The sequence below is a fragment of the Fusarium graminearum genome, chromosome 3, assembly GCF_000240135.3.
Source record: "Fusarium graminearum PH-1 chromosome 3, whole genome shotgun sequence".
NCBI classification, from domain to species: domain Eukaryota; kingdom Fungi; phylum Ascomycota; class Sordariomycetes; order Hypocreales; family Nectriaceae; genus Fusarium; species Fusarium graminearum.
In genome coordinates, this window is record NC_026476.1 from 5,400,145 (window position 1) to 5,420,134 (window position 19,990).

Genomic DNA, 19,990 nt, shown 5'->3' on the forward strand with positions numbered 1-19,990 from the left:
CGTAGGCTAAAGCGGAGAATGGTGCACAATATGGACCCTTCGATTCAAGTAACGTGTCTGACAGGTAGCAAATATGACAATGACATCATGGAATCTGTCCCATAATTGATGACGGCCAATCGTTCTGTTCTGCTACGTTACTTTCTTCCGTGGTAGCCTTATGTTGTGTAGAGATAAGATTCACAGTTCTCGAAGAGGACCACTTCAGTATTAAGAAATAGATAAAGTCTAACTCAATAAGAACAGATTTAAAGTCTTGCCAAAGGTCGAATATCCCATGCTACGGCGAATGACGTAGGGGCCTTGACATCAATATTATTCCAGATAGAAGCGACAATCTTAAATGTCTCGCCCGGGACATTCTCCCAGATGATCTTCTCGACATTATCTGCAGCATGGTTAGCTTATTCCACTCTAAAATAGAGCTGAACTTACTGGTATGATCGTAGCCTGGGCCTTTACCCATATTTCCATGCCTCTCAGCTCCTCCCGATAGTACAATGAGATTGATATCATTCTGCATCAATCCCGACTGCGCTGGCTTGTCCGGGTACGCAAGAGTCACAGTCAGTCGGTTTCGTCCAGCAGGAACAGGAATAAGAGAGCTTGTCCATCGTCTCTCTTCCTCAGGGACTTGACGTAAAGGTGCCACGTCAAACTGTGTGTCTTCAAATAGCTTTCCACCATCGACGAAGGAAGACAGCTTCACCATAGAGATCGAGCTGTCGATGTCCACGCGGCCAAACCCTTGATCGTAGTCATAACCCAGCCCAAGGCCGAGTTGCTCAGAGAAATTCACAGCGCCATTGACAAGTAGTGCTTTGATGAGCGCCGCGCTAGGTTTCTCCTTGCCATGTTCCTTCAGGGCTTCGCGAAGCAGTGCCACGCAGCCTGCGACAAGAGGTGTTGACATGCTCGTGCCTGACATAAAGGTCCAATCATCATCCCCCGTACGTCCATACATCACCCTGTTTCTCGAATCCTTGGCCATTGCTCTTGACGCGGCTGACAATATGGCCACACCAGGAGCTACCACATCAGGCTTGATTCTACCTGCATACTCATTGCCGTTGATGTCACGACCAGGTTTGGTCGGTCCTCTACTACTAAACTTGGCTGTGTCGTTGATTCGTGTCATTGGCTTTGCACCAACCTCGTTGTCAAATCCATAGTCATTGTTGGGACGTGTTGTTCCCGTAGCCCCAACTGTGATACAGTTGAACGCTGAACCAGCAGCACCTATATGGTTGCTCTTGGATTTTGCCTTTTCAGCATTGTTCCCAGCTGCTACCAGAACGACAAAGTCTTGATGGTCAATGACAAACTTATCAATGTCCCACGCTTGACCCTCGTAACCTAATTGACCAGTCTTCGCATCCCAGACCTTGCCCCACGAGTTACTGTGGATGCGATAGCCCAGCTTGTAAGGGTTGGAGAAAAGCTGAAGGCCTAGGTCCATGGGGACTTCAATTGCTCCCTTGTTAGGATCTCTGGATACTTGGGCGATAGATTGAACCATGAGAGTCGCGCCTGGTGCGACTCCTCGAACACGAATATCGCCATTCTTGTAAAGGCCGTTTCCACAGATTGATGCGCAGACATGCGTTCCATGGCCTGCGGTATCTTTACTGTCTCCGAGCCAAAGTGCCTCCAGATGCTCGACGCGACCGTTGAAAGCTGGATGAACTAGGATACCCATCTCGTCTGCCATCTTGCCCTGGTCGAAGCCAGTATCCGCAACGCAGACTTTCTGACCATTTCCTTCGTAGGACGTGGATAGAGCAAGAATATTGGCATTGAGAGTTTCACGAGCCAGATCATTGAGTACTTCATCTGGTCGGACCTCTTCAATACGACTGATGCTGTCAAGCTTCGCAAGGGCTTCAAGCTTGTCTTGGTGAACAGTAAGCCTGATTCTCACTGGAGAAACGGCAAGCTTTGTGATGTCCACTCCGGCCTTCTCGGCTATCTCCGGAGCAAGCTTCTCAGCAGTGACATTGGGAGTCTCGTGGAGAATACAGTCGACTCTATAGAATGTTCTGTCCAATTCTCTGTCTACCATGTCCTTGAGTGATATGGTACTCTTCAGCTCTCGCAGATAGCTAGGGCCTGTCAGCTGTTTCCTTCCAAAATGGACGTAGTACTTACATGGTGACACTTTTGACATATCGTTTCGCTCGGATTGGCTCGAGATCTTCCTTCTCGTAGCGACACAGGTAGGTGAATTGAGCCACATATTCCTGGATGTCGACATCAAGGTCCGCTAGCTCAAGCTTTTCAGTCGAATTCAAGTCGCGGTTATACGTTTGGATCAGGATAAAGTTGGTCTTGGCCGCTGTCTGTGGAAGCTCAGCAGGCAATTCATTGGTGTTAACCGTGTTTCCATTGATAGTGATGTTGACCATCTTGAAAGCTGGAGTGCAGAGTAGATTTCGCGAGATGGGGAACAAGATGAGAAATCGGCGATTGTGGCAGGAATGGCGGCGAAATATGGTCACCAGCTCAATACTTTAGCGCTGACTTGAATTGGCAGTTCCAAACACGGGCACAAAGTCTTACCCCGAGGAATGTAACGACAGGTCCTATGTTCTGGAGTGTAACCTCCTGGTATGGTAGTGGATTGATTGAGGTGGTTTCTGTTGACGAGGCTGGCTGATGGCCAGGGTTGAAACATGTGTACTCGCAATACTGAAACGATTGGATGGTAAACGGAGATTTCGATAGCTGAAAACTAGCCTATTCGATAGTCTCAACTACTGCGCCTATCCATTTTAGTTCATTGCCTTCCCATCCTTGCCATCGCCGGCAGATGTTCGTGATCACTAGACCGAGATTGGACGCGGGGTGATACGAACCATTGGTCTGTGATCAAATCTAGGTTGTGGTTGCATCAGAGGAATCCAGGAGACGAGCTGGTTTCTTTCAACATCTGTCCTATCGATAAACTGATGTAATTTTACGCTTAACCTGGGAGATTCGGGAGCTACTTCAAGACACAACATTCGTTTAGTCACGAGATTCCCATTCGTATTCGCTATATTACGCAACAGTCTTCTACCCGTCCAGTCCCCCGCGCCTATTCTTAGCTTCTCCTACAGAACGGAACTATCAGAAGCAGTCTTATTCTCCGACAAGGCAAACACCTTAGTATCAAGCCAATCCCTCACACTGTCCCACTTCTCTCCAGCATTCTTCCTCTCAGCCAGTTCCTTACATTTATCAGCTGCATCGCGGCATCCAATCAGATTGTTCCACTGCTCCAGATTGCCTAAATTACTAGGATCGGGGACACCATCGTTGGAGTGGTCATAGTGCGAATGGGAGTCCCCATCTTGACCAAAATAAGTGTGGAAGTTGACGATTGGTCCCCAACGATCTGCCACACCTTGTTTGAACTTGAGGGGATCTAAATCTCTAGTTAGCGTCAAAGTTCTGTCTTAGCGGGCTATTGTTCAAACTAACTATCAGAGACCTTGTCATCTTTGTTCATGAGCTCGCGTTTGGTATGACCAATGGCGTATGAATCTTGGATGACGTGGAACATGCTTCCCAGAGCACGTCTCCTGATGTCAAGCCCCTGAAAGTTTGAGTTCTTTGCCAAATAGTAGGACAAAGATAGCCAGGACGGCGGAAGAGACATTGGAGGGCAAAATTGAGATAGCTTCGTGGTCGAAACTACTGTGTCGGGGTTGATGCCATCTTCGCCCGTCGCCAGCTTGTACATGACTTCCATCCAAACCATGATCTTTGCCTTGGTATCATCCGGGTTTTCACCACGGTTCGAGGCCATGCAGTGTAGAAATTGAAGATCACCGTAGTGGGAACGGCCAATGGGATTGCGGAGCCTGTTCATCTCCATAGCATTGGGGTTCCAATCTGTTTGTCCCTGACGGTAGGCTTTGTACCAAGCGGCACCAAGTGCGTATGAGTGGTTTTGATTCACAGAATCGTCAAACAGTTGACAATCAGGATCATCATTCCAAATTGAGCCCCGAATGTATTCCCAGTCATGGTTACTGGCATTCTTGACGGTGGTGCCTGGGGAGACACCGGAGTTGCTGCTGATCAGGGCAGATAGAGTGAGAGACTCGTGAATGGGCTCATGGAAAGATCCATAGGGGCCGCCGGCAACAGACATATTGACTTCAACGCCAAGGTCATCATCTCCGGCTTCAACGTCGTTGCTGTCTTCCAGCTGAGTAATGGGCATCTGATTGTCAACCAAGGCAGCCATGGTGAAAGGTGATGGGGTGATTTGGACAAAGGTTTCTTGTTGGGTTTACTACGTCAAAGGATGTACGCGACAGAGCATATGTATATGTGTACTGTATCTTCTTTTGGAGCTCTCATCTCCCAGAAACGAGTAGGAGGCCGTTGAGAGGGCGTGTGTTGCTTAGGGGCTGTGCAACGACGCAGCTAACCTGATACCATCTACATAACCTTTCAGCTGGGTTAAGTCCATGGCAATATCTAGTTCTAGATTTATATCTAAGTAACATGACTGCTTAGTCTCGGAGCTTCCGGTCTGCTCAGCTAGCAACTCGACCAATTGTCTAAACACGTTGAGGATTCAACAACGTCTCCCAGGTCCATTACGTCCACCTGCATGCTGAAACAGTGTTGTAATGATTCACTTCCCCTCTTTTTGTGGCGCTGAAATGGGCCGTACCGTTCGCGATTGAACCCTATCGGGAATGCCTTTCACCGGACGGTTGCGCTAACTTCTGCGCTATTCCTCCTACAGAGCACTATTGACTGCACTATTGATAGAGTTTCCTGTAAGGTCTAAGCTTCATGCCCGATACAACCAATTCCAGCTTGTCACGCAAGATTGAGGAATATGATGTGTAAGACGCGTAACGAGCGATGAACTAGATAGAGGCTGAGGAACTGAAAGGTACTTTGGTATGGTACACTGTAGCGGATTAGCTTTGCTTCAACTGCAGCCGCTAAGTCTTTGATCTAGAGGGAGACGTATGATGAGAAACGTATCAACATAAAAATATAAATAAAGCCAACAGTCCTGTCCTTCAATCAACTCATCAGCAACAACAACTTCACATCCCAACAAACAATCACTGCAATCCAAACACCTTTCTCTTTCCTCGTATCCTCCAACTTCAAACCTCACTTCTTCAAGATGGCTGAAATCTCCCAAGAAGTTCCCCAAGACGCTCAGGTCGGCTGGCTCGACCTCAAGAGCGAGAATGGCCAAGACTACCGCGTCAAAGCCTCCGACTACGACATTTCCGAAGGCCCATCTGGAAAAGATGCGCCTTCTGCCTCAGGTCCCCCCTTCAACGTCAACGTTCACTGGCAAGTTGGTACCGAGGGCGCCCCCTCTGCTGAAATCCAGGACAAGACAGCCATCACCTGGTACAAGTTTGAGAAGGCACCTTGGTACTCTATCTACCAGTACAAGCTCACCATCAACACTCGAGACACCTACAACTACACCTTCTTCGACAGTGAACCTGACTACTATGGTCTCAACATTCTGGACACCTCTGGCAGCCACACGGTTGAGTTTAGGTCCAAAAACCCTACTATCACCAGCATCACTGGAACTTAAATGGTGTGACGACTGTGAGAATGATGATTGGTCCGGGGTTATAGTTGCTAGGAGATATTTGGGATGTATGCTAGGTTAGGTGAAGGGGTATAGTTGAGGAGATTTAATACATTGGTTTCACTTATTCATGGTGCCGTGCAATAATGATGGTCGACTTGGATATCCATTACGCTCGTTCTTTTCGAGTTCAGCCGTCTCTTACCAAATCGCCCCTCTGTCGCCAATAAACCCTGTAAACCAGATATCCTCAACAGCCGCAGCCACATTGTTCGTGCGCCTCTGCTTCATTTCTTCCACAGCTTCAGTGCAAACGTCTCCAAGCATAGCAGACATCTTGCATGGCTTATCTTTGAAGTGATCCTGGCACCACGCAAGTGCTCTTTCAATGCGATCAGTATCCTGCGTAAAGTCCACATGCTGAGAGTCACTCAGATTGTTTGCTGTCAGTAAGACCATCGCTGAGATATATGTACATGCGGCAAACCTGTAGGTATCAGCCTCTGTTTTTGATGACCGAAGTTTAGTAGACTCACCACTTCAGCCAGCTGTGTCTTTGGTGTACTTGCTCGTATAATATCATATAATTTCTCGCTTCGCCGACCATCGCAGTCCACTCACTGGGTAGTTGTAGCGCTTGCGTCCCTCTTCCATATGCGCGTATACTACCGACCCATTGTTCATCCCAAGCGTGGGATCTAGTGATCAGACTCAGACACAACAGGCTTCGTGTATGAAGTATGCAGAAAAAGGCTGCGGCTGAAGGATTGTTGCTTGTAGTGGTAACCACGTTGGCCCCGTTGAAGTCTGAGGGAATCGATACTTTCCACTCATCAAGAGCTTTGACGATTCTTTTCCTCGATATCTTCCTTTCTTCTGGTGTTCGTTTTGATGCGCGCGTGGAGTATAGGTGATCGTATACGTTGCCTTGGATATTGGCGAGTTGTATTCGAGCAAGGAGATAGTTCAGCCTCGTATTTCCGTCAACTGTCGTAACAATGCCTGCTTCAGAATCGCCGTTACAAACGCCTGGCAGTTCCATCGGTAGGTCGAGGTCGATATCGTCGTCGAGCTGTACTGAAGGTTGTTGTGCTCGCAAGCTCAGGTCCTTATCCACTATGTAGGCTAACCAGAAGACGTAAGCATGTTGCCTCTGCTCGATGAGACTCAGATGTTCTGTAGAGATGCGGTTGTGCAATCCCATTTTATGAATGAGGCGCATAGCTGCTGATATAATAACCAAGGCTGGCGTTGTGTCGTTGGCTGTTTGTAGCAACATGGCCATGCCAATCAGTGTCTGGATATTGAGTATTCCAGTTTCGCCTAGCGTTACAGTCCAAATGACCGATTGAGCTTTCTTTATGTAGTCGTTTGCTGTGCCATACTCAGGGCTCATCTCACTGTCATCAGGCATCTGATGACACGCTAGAGCTAATACAACGTTAATGGCAGTCCATGAGACAGGATTACGCTGTCGTGGTTGGACGGCGTATGTTTCTCCGATGAGGCGTAGAAGAGAGTCAGGATTAAAAAGTGGCATCATTGAGTTGAAAGTATTGAGGAAGATTCCGGTCATGTGCATGGTCTGTTGCAGTGGAGGAAGCTTCATGCTGTTGGTAGAGTTCTCGGCATCTATAAACTCGTCGCTGACAAGCATATCCTGCGATGATGTCGGGGTCACAAGTGTTTTGTCTTGCTCCCGATAGCCAGCCTACAGTTGTATGTTAGTAAATGCTAGGCCTTGGACATAATCGCAGAGCATACTAGCTCCACCTGCAATTGCTTCATCTGTGCCTGCAAGCTTCGAATTTCTTCTGCTTCTGAACGTTGGGCATTTTGCTGCGCTTTAGGCTTCCACTTCCTACTTCGGGCAGCATGGGTACAGGCAGTTTTGTAATTGACACAGTTTGAGCATTGCGGCTGTTGTCCGTCGCATTTAATCTTTCGCGTGTAGCAAAGATCGCAAGCCTAGATTGGTAAGCATAGGACTGTGCTGTCATCTCAGCTGGTCGCGGTACCTTTCGGGGACGATTGATGGGCTGCATTCTCTCCTTCAGTTATACGGATGATAGATTCTGGAAAGGTTCCAATCTAGACACATATCAGGTCAATGAGTTGTGGAGGCTCCGTGGAAGTTATTTACAGGAGGAGATATGGTTGATGGAGGGTAAGCAGCGCTTCCGCGGAAGCTGACCAAGCATGAGTCTCAGAGAACACACAGCCAATCGCGAAGATATGTAAGCAACTACACCGCTTGCAGACAGCATGATGGCATACAGTTCTATAAGACATGGAAATTGTATTTGAGACTAAGGTCTATTATGGCTAGCTATCTAAAATGTACAATGCAAAAACAATTCACCGCTCCAATCTCTAAAATATCTGGGGTATCAAAGTAAAGTTCTCAAGGGTTTCTCTAGTGCGCTTGTGCTTTGGGAACAAAGCTCGCTCGGCCCGTCGACTCGTCGAAAATGTTGTAACCAATGTCGGCAGCATTGGGTGGTGTATAAACTGATGCAGAGTTAGGCCTGGTATAATCGGTAAGAGTGTGAGGGAAACATACTATGAAGAGAAACGGCCACATTGGTGGGATGAGGGTTGTGCACGCGATGCAAACCAATGGTGTCGGAGATATATGTGACTTGGTCGGCCTGATGCGTAGTATCGCTCTTGATTGACAGAGGCTGGTTCTCACAACCTGTTTCTGGCATATGATAGACAGTTTCTGTCAATTCGCCGGCTATAACCTTCATAATGCAGTGTGCATTGGCATGATCATGAATTGGTGATCCCTTGCCTGGGTTCCACACCAACAATAGCTACAGATAATTAGTTCCAGTTCCATTGAGCAAGAAACAAGTGCCTTACAATATTGGCTTTTTTGTTGATGTTGATAATCGCATTGCGCGTATAATTCTTCCCGGGGCAGTTGTGGTAGTAACGTGCCCAATCATTCGGATTTGACATGTACTTCTTTGCCAGTGAGATGATATAATCTTCATCCACGTCTTCACATCCAATACCACCAGACTCTCCAAGATGGACTTTTACGTCATCGATGAAATTGTTCAAGGTGTAAGTTCTGCGACCTTCAATGTTGATCGAAGCCTGTGACCGACATGAGGATTGAGGCTGGGTCAGCGGTAGAGGAGCAAACCGGGTAGAAACAGCAGCCATCGTGAAGGAATTACTAAACAAAAAGACCAAATTGGTATATGAGAAATTTGATGTTTCTGGAACTTGACTAGAAGATATCTGATACAGCTTTACGGTGAGTACAGACTTCATATAAACAATCCAACATGTCCGTTTAGTGGTATTGAATCGCCGAACACGGTGTAACTGAGCACAGATGTCAAGGGATAGTAGTCGGGGACTCAAAGTCAACGATGATTGGTGTAGACCTCAACGATCAACAGCCGGAGATATCCGCTTCTGCCCTTTGTTCGGCGATTGAACTGCCGAGGTCAGGGCTAGTATTTGGTGTACACACATCGATATTGAGTTTAAACATCAATTCAAGAACACTTCGGAACCTAGACAAGTGTTAGATGACACGGTGTCTTGCAAAATAATCAGGAGATCTTAAAGATGGAAAGACAATGCCTGGGATTTCGTATTGTCCTGGTCTTGGTGTGGATTGTTCACGTCTGAGCTTATCGGTACATCTACCAGTCAGAATGCTCCAAATAAGTCGGTGAGCATCCACCTGGAAAGTCGGGGTTTCATTTTTTGGTCCTGCTTCTTTGAGATAACATGATACTCAGACATGTCAAAGTGATATGATGTTTCGCCCACCATCATCAGATATTCACACAGATAGAGCAAACAATTGAATGCCCTATCTTTGACCACTCCAAGGACATCATTGTCTTATCTCTTCTCACGTTACACGTTGTCCTACCCAGCAAAATTCGCTTATCTTGTTCAATCGCCGACTCATCCTCACCACGAATCCACCCATCCTCACTCTAACCATCTCCCATTTCTACACCAGCGTCGCAATGGCAATATCATCAACATCTTCATCGCCATCAGTCAAACCGACTGGAATCGCAACACTCGCTTGCACCGTCTGCAGAAAGCAGCACCTCAAATGCGATGCGGGGAAACCATCCTGTTCACGATGCGCAGAGACAAATCAGGTTTGCTTCTACGAGCCGTCGCGACGCGGCGGACGCAGAAAGAAGCATCGCTCTTCGATACTTGAGACGCAGCCGAAAAGACTCATGATGAGATCTTCGCATAGCGAGCAGCCGTCTACTACTGGCTTTGTAGAGTCTGTAATTGTGAATCCCATTAGTCTACCCATCACGCCAACTTCTTCGTCGCAAGAGACATTGCCCTCGTCTGGATTGACGCAAGATGCTATTTCTACCAATGGATTGCCGCAACTCACCCGGCGACAAACGCACCAGAGTTCAGTATCTGAAAGTTCACACAGCGATAGACGTGCGAGCGATCATCAAACTCAAGGACCAGCTTCAGTACAGCAGCCTTCTAATGATCCCGCCATGGCATTCTACCATCACCTAGACCCTGGTCTGATATCGCAGGCAATTGAGAGCACCAATTTGGGTATGAATACGCAAGCACCTATACAGCCCTCATCCGACAACGACAGACTTCTTCGGCTCTACTACGAAAACTTTCACAATGCGCATCCATTTCTTGTTCCCAGCTCTGTCTTCACATCTCGCAACTACCCACCGTATCTTCGACGCATGGTGGATTTTGCTGGATCTCACTACGCCCCTTCAGGACCCAACGCGCAACTCCGTGCTGCTGTGACGGCAGATATGCTATCCATGACAGACAATTCGACATGCATGGTCCAGTCTCTTCTCATCTACTCCATCCTTCTCTTTTTCGGCGGTGATTTCGATGCAGCGGGTAAAACATTCGGGCAGTGCACGAGAATGGCTATGGATCTCGGCATGCACCTCAACGACTTTGCTGCAGCGAGACAACTAGACAACCCTATTGAAGCAGAGAGCTTGAGAAGGACGTGGTGGGAAATTTACGTCACGGATATTCTCATGGCTATACCACCAAAGACGATGAATCTTGGATGCAGCAGCGTTCCTCCAAAGGTTTGCTTGCCTTGCGAAGAGGCGTTTTACACAGGTCGACTCGACATCCCCCAGCCTCATCATGTTCTCGAATTTAAACGACGGGTGCTCTCGACCGGCGATGTGACATTCTCGTCATTTAGTTATCGCATCGAAGCAGCCACGATTCTCGGTCGAGTTTTGTTACTGAACCAGCTAAAGAACAGCAGCTATGACCATTCCCAATCAATCGAGAACGCTCTTCTAAGCTGGTCGAACCATTTACCACCGGGCAAACTGGAGATTGTTGACTCGTATGGAAATATCGATGAGATGATGTTTCAGGCACACATGATCATTGCACTAGCCAGCATGCTGTTACATCTCCCCCGAAGCAATCTACACTCTCTCTTAGCAGATAGCAAAGATCCATTTCTACCAATCGCACAAAACCATCCTCTATCATCATCCACGACATTAATCCAGGGAATAAAAGCAACAGATGCATCAAGACGTATCTCAGATTGCATATCGCTCTGCCCCAACGTCCCCAAGCACACACCCTTCGTCATACCAGCTCTGGCACTCTGCGGTTTCATCCAGCTCGCCACCTCCCAAGGCCACCCAGACGAGTGTTTCGAACACCACTACAACCGCGTAACTCTAGTACTGGGTTGTTTAAAAAGCGCAAGACGGATATGGCCCATGGCGGAATCCGAGTATGACCGTCTTCGCTGCTGTGCATCGGATCTCATCGCCGACGCTATGGATAGGATGAATGCACTGCCCTTGTGTCAGACGCTGCCAAATAACTCACCGGCGATGCCTGGTGCGGCTGATCAGGGAGGAGACTTGACTCTTGTGTCGCCGACGCGTGGGAATGTTGACTCGGGGATGCCTCGGTTTGATCCTCTGTTTTTGGACCCTGTTTGTTATGATTACTCGTTGTTTAGCGCTTTGCCTGACTTTCATAGCTCTTAGATATTTTATGGTAATTATTTGGAAGGATACCCAGTTAGACAAATTGATCAATTTCGGTTTCTTGGCCCCTTGTGGAATATGCGTGTAATAACTTGGTGTGGAGGCAAGTCAGCCTTGTGAGGCGTAGGAAGATAGTGATCTCAATCGAGCCGTATACGACTCCAATTGGAGGAGAAGCTGCATGTCATCCAAGGCCCATAGCAGCACAGCCCGATTAGCTTCTATGAGAAAATACAGATTGCGAAAATCGGATATAACCAACTTTTCTCGGTCCCGATATCCTCGAATCGGATAATATAATACATGCATCTCGCCTGCGGGATCAAACTAAAAGTACCATTTGACAATAACACTCGCCAGCTTAAAGCTTACTCAATCACAGATTGGACATGACCAAGTTTCAATACCGTCGCCTGGATGAAGCTGCGAACGAGATCCGAGTCATCACAATATGGCCTGGACGATTTGACGACCCTATCAAAATCGACATCACCCAATGCCCACTCATCCCACCACCTGTTCAAAGCGACTCAGGCCCACTTTCTCTCGATGAGATAAACAAAACTCTGTCTGATGATTCACCTTGGGAAGCATTCAATACACTGGAAAGCCGTATTCTCTTCACCAATGATGATACGGGTGAAACTTCGTGGAATCATCCAGACCCGCTCGTGGATCCGTGTCTTTATGACCGAGAAAGCATTCAGATGCAATCAGCACAGCCTGCTTATGAGGCACTCTCATATACTTGGGGACCTCAGGATTCTTCTTCTACCGTGGCAGTCGAAGCCATCACTGCTACAAACGAAAACCTTGGACATTTACATCTAGGGTTCTTAACAATCGGTCAAAATCTGGATGAAGCCCTGCGCCATCTCCGATATCCTCACAGACCTCGCACAATGTGGATTGACGCATTATGTATCGATCAAAGCAACATTGAAGAACGCAACCACGAAGTCAAACGCATGGGTGACATTTTCAGACTTGCCACAAGAGTCGTTGCCTGGATAGGACCAGCCTACGAAGGAAGCACTCTGGCCCTGTCGACAATGAGAGAGATTTCTCAGCATGTCGTCTGGAAATCAAGCGGGGCATGTAAACCCAGGCCAGGCTGTTCCGGCCACTCTTGGCATAATTTCTCAATCCCATTACAATTGAACAAATACGTGGAAATCGCCGTCGCAAGTCTATTCTCTCGGTCTTGGTTCCGCAGATTATGGGTCCTTCAAGAAATTCACCTGTCGAGTCCCTCATCTGTTATTCAATGCGGGAAGGAAACTATCCTGTGGACAGATCTGCAGGGCACAGCTATGGTCTTACTCTCAAAACATGATGATGGAACAGCAGGAAGGTTGCGGCGCCATTTGTGGGAAATGTCGAGGATTTGCTTCTACTCCAAGGGGATCAAACTTGATGATCTCCTCTGGAAATATCACGATCTTGGTTGTCAGCTTCCACATGACCGAATCTACGGTTTGATGAACCTTGCACCGAAAGGGTGGTCGAACAGAATCGAACCAGATTACTCACTGCCTGTTCTAGACGTCTATAGAGATGCTCTCATGGCTTATACGCATCATTATGGCCGTCTTGATCTTCTCCCTAGAACAGGGGACAATGGAGCAGGAACTCTTTCGTCTGATGAGCACTGGCCGTCTTGGGTTCCTGATTGGACCGCACGAGTGCTCGACACCGTTCCTCCAGCGAATGGTTTCAACGCAGCGAGTTTCTCCCCATCACATACTGTTCTTCATAGTCCGAATGAATTCGAAGTAGCAGGTGTCCGTTTGGGGTCTGTTACCCATACATATCGGTTCGAAATCAGTAGTTTCACAGAACTGGCAGAGTACCTTAATGAATTAGGACTCGAGAAAATGATGCAGAAGGAGTACCTTTCGGGGGAGACTCTTCTGGATGCACATCTACATGTTCTCGCCCACTCGAGGTTTAAGGGTCGATACCCTGCCAGTGGATGTCCTACGCTTGAACAGTTCCGCGAACATATTCTAGACCTAGCCCAGGGCAGGGAGAGCCAGTATGACTTGACGCAGTATGAAAGCAATGTCATAGTTGGATGGCAGGACTCGTATTGCTTTGTTACTAGTGATGGCTATCTTGGACATTGTCGAACACGGGGAACGATACAGCTAGGTAAGGCATATGTATCCTATAGAGTTCACTTGCTGACGTTCGATTCATCAGGTGACCAAGTATTTATCCCGCTCGGATGTCAAGTCCCAATACTCATCCGGCCTACAGCAGACAACAAACACAGAAGTCTTGGCGATTGCTTTGTCCACGGCATCATGAACGGAGAGGCTCTCCTTGGTCCTCTACCTGCAAACTACAGTGCCCAACAAAGAGCCGGTCCTGACGGAGTTAATCGGACTAAGTTTCTAAACAACTACACTGGCGAACACACAATAGGTGATCCTCGACTCGTGCCCATACCTTTTCCAGATGGTTGGCTCTTTCACGAATGGGGTATGGAGGTCGACGATCCTGACTATTGCCCTCTATTTAGCAACAGAGAAATAGGGAAGGTTGTAGCCTATGATCCGAGGATGACTGTGTGTGCTTTGATGGAAAGAGGGGTTAATATACAGACTGTAAATCTTGTATAGTTTTTAAATTATACAAATCAATTAGGAGCCTTGTCCAAGTTTTGTCTTTCTTTTTGTTGGTGGAGCCTGCGCTCAGACTTCATTTTGTCTGAGACATTCATGTGTGATGATCAATATATTGGCGGACAAACTGCACATATGATTGGTGATCTCTGCCCAATGAGGCTGTTGGCGAGTCATCAGCCAAACTTTCTTTGAGGCTGAAGGGTGACACCGCTCATCTTGCATCACAACCTGTTTCCTCTCAGCGCCCAACGTTCCAGGAAGAAGGCAACAGATATATCTTTAAGTATTCGTTCCAGCATTCATCGCTCATAATCCAAGACATCAAATCCACCCAAAGCTTGACAACAGCATTCTCGACAAACAATGACGGAACTCAAGACGCCAGAGACTATAGCTTCTTCTCAATTTCCAGTTGGCATGGAAATCCTACACGACGGTCCCAACGCAGTTGCCGACATTTGTTTTGTGCACGGCGTGACTGGAGGTCGTAAAAGTGCATGGACAACCCATCAACAGTCAGAACCATGGATCAAGGCAATACTTCCTTCTCACCTCGACAAAATTCGCATTCTTAGTTTTGGTTACGATCCATTCCATGGGTACTTTCAGGATTCAAGACACTTGCACAACCATGCTGCCGATCTTCTCGCCGATATCGTGGAGTACCGCCGCCAGGCACCGTTGCGTCCCCTGATTTTCATAACACATTGCATCGGTGGTCTTGTCTGTCAGGAAGCCATCAACATATCCCATGCGAGTCACGACGAACACAGCGCAAACGTCTATTTTGCCCTGAGGGGCATCGTTTCTCTTAGTATGCCCTATCTTGACAAGTATCGGAAAGCACAGTGGGAGCCAAAAGGAGTTACCCGCCTTATCCAGAATGAGCACTCACGAGATGATGGATTCGACTACAACTTGTTACGTGCCAACTTTTTCCGAGCGATGAAATATCGCCCCAAGACTAGCACACCAGTCAACATAACGTTTTTGTTCACTGTGGTCGATAATGAAGGCCTCCCACCTGTCGCATCCGAGATGTTCGCGGTTGGTTACCACGTCAATTTTGAGTTTGTCCCTTTGAGGGCCAAACATGTAGACATGGTCAAGATTAGTTCTGCAGAAGACAAATGCTTCAGATCAATCGTTGAGAGGTTGAATGAGTGGACAGTCCGGATAGACAAGAATCAGTCAAGTTTCAACACTACACAAAGTACCGACTACACTCCAAACCGCCATCTTCGTCGCCAGCCCGAACGGGACCATACCATCAAGCAATATGAGCTACAGTCAATCATTCCGCAAGCTTCATACAAGATGATCAGCTCATCATGATTCTCGGCATCTGCCAGTCGGCCAGCAGACTTCTTCATGACGCGCCCGTGTTATATGTTTTGCCTTTTGATGTTTATTGTTGTCGGAGGAAGTGCTGGGCTATAGGCTACCGGGCGGATTTGTTGCGATTGGAGCTCTGTCGTCGACTCGACACTCTCCGCAGTGGAGCAACTGAGCTGAGATTGTCAAAATCTTGGGCGCATCAGGACACTGCCAATCCTACAACATCTGATCTGAGACAGGCGTATCAAGTTCTATTTTAGTAACCGCTCATGACATCCCGTCTGATTTATCAATTCATCACATGTATTCCAGCGCATTTCACGTTTCTTCTTCACTACCAAGGCAAGCCTCAGCAAGCAATGAAAAAAAAAAGCCTGTCAGACGTCCATCAATGCCCGTCCCAAGCGCGCGCCCAAAGGCAAGACCGCACTCAGGACCGAGATCATCAAGAGTAGCATCTCTCTATACAGCAACCACACAAAAGTGATTACCGCTATCCTTGCGGACAGGGCGAGAGGACCAAAAAGGGTATTCACTCTAGGGCATCGAGGATATTCATTCATCAACCAGGGTGGGATCTGTGGCTCTTTTAGGGAACCAAGAGAAGGTCGAATACTATAGAAATGATTCTCTGAAGTATTGTCGACATGAAGAAGAAAAGAAAAAAAAAGACTAAAAGGTCGAGGACGATGGCTACTTTTATAGAGAGTTGCTGTGGAGTTTGTTAGTAAGCAGAGTGGACTGCTTGGTGCAGAGTTTTCTCTCAGAGACCGAAAACTCGGCCAAATTCAGGTTTGTCAGCAGCGAGGCTGGCTAGCGAAAGGGCACGGTGGTGAAAATTCTTTTTTAGGTTCTAAAAGTCCCATTTGTATTGCTAATTGTTTTGTTTTATTCGCTGGTGAAGATGTTGTTTTTCTGCCATTATGTACGATCAATTGAGTCCAGTCTCCCATTGGTCAATGGACCCTTGACAGTGCGGAGACTTGTTCTTCCGGCTCAGTTATCACAGACAGCCAATCAGTGATGTTACAGGAATTGCTGCTGAACATAGCTTTATGATGTGAAGGAACGACATAAACACAGTGATGAGTTGAATGTGTATGGACAGCAGGTCATGAGTAATAGTATCAAGTCATAACAAAAGCATACAACAAAGTAAATGTGAGATCAATAGAAACCTAGATTTATTCTAAAGCCTATTGCATATGGCTGAAGTATAGCTGACGAAGGAACAATCTAAGTTGATGTTCGTGGGCTCTAGGGTGGCAGGTGGGTAGATGAATGTCACTCAGCCAAGACATGAGCACAGACAGACATTGTCTCATATCGATAGAGAAATCGATAAAGATAACGATAAGCAAATCTCAAAGGCCCAGTTATTCTCCGTGATCCTCAATCTCGGACAGTTTTGCAGGCGCTACGGGTGACATGCTATCCAACGAACGACAGGCTATTTCTCTCTGTCATGCCCATGGAACGATTGGCTAATGCAACAAATGAACATGTCAACCCAAATAATCTTTTTTTAAACCTCGGTTTATTGGTCGCTCCAAAGGAAACATGCATATTCCCAAGACATGGTAATCTCGGGTATTGCCATAAACCCAATGCCCGACAAGTATCCCATTCTTTTTCAGCTATCTGCTGTGCAACAACCACCAAATATCCAATTGTGGCTGTACAGAAAATAAAGGAGGAGGAATGAAGGCTAGACTACAATTGGTCCCCAGTCCCGATCCAAGCAGCCAAGATCTGCCAAGTTGGCAACAAATTACACAATCAGCACTATCGATGCCAAGTTGACTGGAAACTGAGTCCGCTGGCCCCGTCTGCAAAGCCAAGATTTACCATCTCAGATTCCCCCAACAAAACCTTGTTCGAGGCATTCGTTCCCCCGCAAACTCCGCAAAAGTCTACCCGAGCTTGTTGTAACGTCGAAGCTTGTTCATGACTGATGCCAAGACGAGACACTGCCGGCAGTGGGACACGGGAATTTTCCAGCGTCTAACTATGGGGCACGCGCGGTTGTACCCAGTGTAAGACCAGCCGAAACGCGTACACATCTCTAGCCTCCCATTACCTTAATAGCTCAGTGTAACTCAATATCACAACATGCAGTAGCTTCACGTCTGTATACAATGCACATGTGTTGGTCTCCTGCGTCAATGGCGAAAATTCCAAGCCTTGACTATTGGAAATGAAATTGGCCGACTCAAGCCCGACGGTGAGCTTCTTGGCATCACCGGCCAATCCTCGATCGGTTGTGTGTTGGCTACAGGTACGTTGGATGATAATGTCTCGGTTCCTTGCAGATTGGGGTATCCCGGTATCGCGACACTTCATGCTCAAAGAGATCAGCTCTTCACCGCCGGGACACTGCATCGTGTATTTCCCTGCTGGAGTATTGTTATCGTCCTCAAGCCTTGTCACCTAAAATGCATGCTCTGCGAATTCGGATCGCTTGGCATGGAATGAGCTGGGCTCAGAGAGTAGTACTTGACCAAAGAATGGCACGAGCGTGAACCCGACGGTTATCAATGATGGAATTAATCTAATTCTCGTTACGATTTCAACGTGTGCGCTTGGCTCAAATCGACATGTCGATGGAAGTGCCATGTAAAAGTGTGCCGTAGTTGCTGGGAGTGATAAAAACCCGGAGTGCTGGTATAGGAATAAATGACAACAGGATTGCTAATGAAGAACTCTATACGGTTTTAAGGCAAGCATAGCCTTATTCGTAGCAACAGGTGCGAACGTCCGGCCGCCGTTTGAGAGTTTACTTGGGCGTTGAGAGTGTTGGTTGAGCTTCACCTTGATGGCATCAAGAGAGAGGGACAAGGTCATAATGGTATCCCATACAGGTTGCCGAAATTGAAATAGCAGGCTTTTGGAGATAACAGAGAGTGAATATTAAATAGAAAGTAATGAACTGATATTGTATGGAAAACGTCGTCAGTAGGTTGTTGGAACTGTTGAAGCCTTTGGAGATACTCAGGCTTGGTTCCCCTCATACTCCAAAGGAACCACGTCACGCTAGCCAAGCACGACTTGTCATGTGTCACTGCGAGATGCAGATCAAACGGTTTGAAAGGGGTCCTGGCCACATGGGAGTTTTGGGAAGGTGAATACCAGTGCAACGGGTCGGTAGTGTTGCTCAGATGAGAGTTGCATTTAATGCATGTGAAACTGGGTTTGGCAGATGTCAGTTTTGGGAGAGATGATAGGACATGAATGGTATCGCAAATCCTGTTAATATGAGGAATGGGAATTGCATGGTCTGTGAAAGACTCTTTTGTGGTCTGATGATGTGCATCAAGGCCTCAGCTCTTTGTGGACTGATACGAGAACTCAACTTGATGTTATAAAGTCCAACTTTACAGGTAGATCACAATCTCCAGAGCTTGGGTGGCATTTCTTCCAGAATGGGTAATCAAGGGAAAAGTTACGTATCTGTTCAAACACACCTCAATTTACATTGCCATTTGACTCGGGCTTGGCAACCAAGAATGGAGGTGTCTACATCCTCAATCCCCATCCCAACAGTTTAAGTCTAATGTGAATAAGCATCTGCTTGCACCCGTCTCGGCTATGTCGGCAGCTATTAGAAGAAGATCGCAACTTGCCAGCCGCCGAACAAATCTAGCGCAATGATTAACGACGATCTCATGTCTCAGTATTTCTAGAATTATGTGCGCGGTAAGACGTTCAAGTCTAAGCGAAGTCGACCATGCCAGGTCAGTTTAGCCAGTGGGTAATTGTGAGGGACCAAGTCCACTATAGTCCAGTGGACCTGTGGGGTAATGTTTTCTCTTCGTTGGAGGATTTACCCCCAAATTCCCGCTTTTTAAAGGCGGTAAACAGGGGAGACCAATATGGGGTTGGGTTCCTCTGCCTTGTGGGACAGACACAAATGATGCAACACAAATAGCATCACACAGATACAAAAGACCAATGGGATAAATAAATGTGTCATGAAACCCACGCAACAAATGTGACAATGACAAACAGTTTCGATCCCGGGGAGAAAGAAATTACAAAACGTACCGTTACGGACATGTAACACCGAATGCGGAGAAGAACGACAAGGACAAAGAGAAGAGGAGAGACCAAGGGGGGAAACAAGCCACCCCTGACTCGTGCTACTCGGCGGATTGTCCCCCGGGCGGGGTAGAATAAGTCCGCCCAATAGTCAAGCAGCCAACAAGACACAATAATCTCTGTTATCTTACATACATACAGTAGGTACATCGAGATGTTGGTAGGCAATAGGAAATGAGAGACAAACAAACAATCAACTACCCGTATCATCAACTGCAGCCATGCCAGTTCCACGTGTCTCACCATGTAGGTAGGCTAAAAGCATTGTTGACAAGAGGGTGTGAGGGGGAACCGTCAATTAAGCATAAATCTCATCTCAT

At 47.2% G+C, this 19,990-nt stretch overlaps 8 protein-coding genes across 8 annotated transcripts; 4 read left to right on the plus strand and 4 right to left on the minus strand.

Moving 5' to 3' along the window:
* Window positions 1–248: 248 nt before the first annotated feature.
* FGSG_13826 (uncharacterized protein) lies at window positions 249–2,405 on the minus strand (the record flags this gene model as incomplete). The annotated part of the gene is made up of 3 exons (XM_011326810.1): window positions 249–388; window positions 436–2,102; window positions 2,149–2,405. 3 exons carry the CDS (start codon window positions 2,403–2,405, stop codon window positions 249–251), a joined length of 2,064 nt encoding a protein of 687 aa, XP_011325112.1.
* A 687-nt stretch (window positions 2,406–3,092) lies between these two features.
* On the minus strand, window positions 3,093–4,234 carry FGSG_13827 (uncharacterized protein; the record flags this gene model as incomplete). Its single annotated transcript, XM_011326811.1, has 2 exons — window positions 3,093–3,406; window positions 3,463–4,234. 2 exons carry the CDS (start codon window positions 4,232–4,234, stop codon window positions 3,093–3,095), a joined length of 1,086 nt encoding a protein of 361 aa, XP_011325113.1.
* A 906-nt stretch (window positions 4,235–5,140) lies between these two features.
* Window positions 5,141–5,572, plus strand: FGSG_11222 (uncharacterized protein; the record flags this gene model as incomplete). Its single annotated transcript, XM_011326812.1, has 1 exon — window positions 5,141–5,572. The coding sequence occupies one exon, from the start codon at window positions 5,141–5,143 to the stop codon at window positions 5,570–5,572; it is 432 nt and encodes a 143-aa protein (XP_011325114.1).
* A 198-nt stretch (window positions 5,573–5,770) lies between these two features.
* Window positions 5,771–7,614, minus strand: FGSG_13828 (uncharacterized protein; the record flags this gene model as incomplete). The annotated part of the gene is made up of 4 exons (XM_011326813.1): window positions 5,771–6,072; window positions 6,191–7,280; window positions 7,334–7,537; window positions 7,588–7,614. The coding sequence occupies 4 exons, from the start codon at window positions 7,612–7,614 to the stop codon at window positions 5,771–5,773; spliced, it is 1,623 nt and encodes a 540-aa protein (XP_011325115.1).
* A 275-nt stretch (window positions 7,615–7,889) lies between these two features.
* Window positions 7,890–8,806, minus strand: FGSG_13829 (uncharacterized protein). The gene is made up of 3 exons (XM_011326814.1): window positions 8,438–8,806; window positions 8,133–8,388; window positions 7,890–8,080 (listed from the first exon to the last, which is right to left on the minus strand). Exons 1-3 carry the CDS (start codon window positions 8,744–8,746, stop codon window positions 7,986–7,988), a joined length of 660 nt encoding a protein of 219 aa, XP_011325116.1. The 5' UTR covers window positions 8,747–8,806; the 3' UTR covers window positions 7,890–7,985.
* A 767-nt stretch (window positions 8,807–9,573) lies between these two features.
* FGSG_13830 (uncharacterized protein) lies at window positions 9,574–11,601 on the plus strand (the record flags this gene model as incomplete). Its single annotated transcript, XM_011326815.1, has 1 exon — window positions 9,574–11,601. The coding sequence occupies one exon, from the start codon at window positions 9,574–9,576 to the stop codon at window positions 11,599–11,601; it is 2,028 nt and encodes a 675-aa protein (XP_011325117.1).
* Window positions 11,602–11,990: 389 nt separating this feature from the next.
* FGSG_13831 (uncharacterized protein) lies at window positions 11,991–14,228 on the plus strand (the record flags this gene model as incomplete). Its single annotated transcript, XM_011326816.1, has 1 exon — window positions 11,991–14,228. One exon carries the CDS (start codon window positions 11,991–11,993, stop codon window positions 14,226–14,228), a length of 2,238 nt encoding a protein of 745 aa, XP_011325118.1.
* A 369-nt stretch (window positions 14,229–14,597) lies between these two features.
* Window positions 14,598–15,569, plus strand: FGSG_13832 (uncharacterized protein; the record flags this gene model as incomplete). Its single annotated transcript, XM_011326817.1, has 1 exon — window positions 14,598–15,569. One exon carries the CDS (start codon window positions 14,598–14,600, stop codon window positions 15,567–15,569), a length of 972 nt encoding a protein of 323 aa, XP_011325119.1.
* Window positions 15,570–19,990: the final 4,421 nt, after the last annotated feature.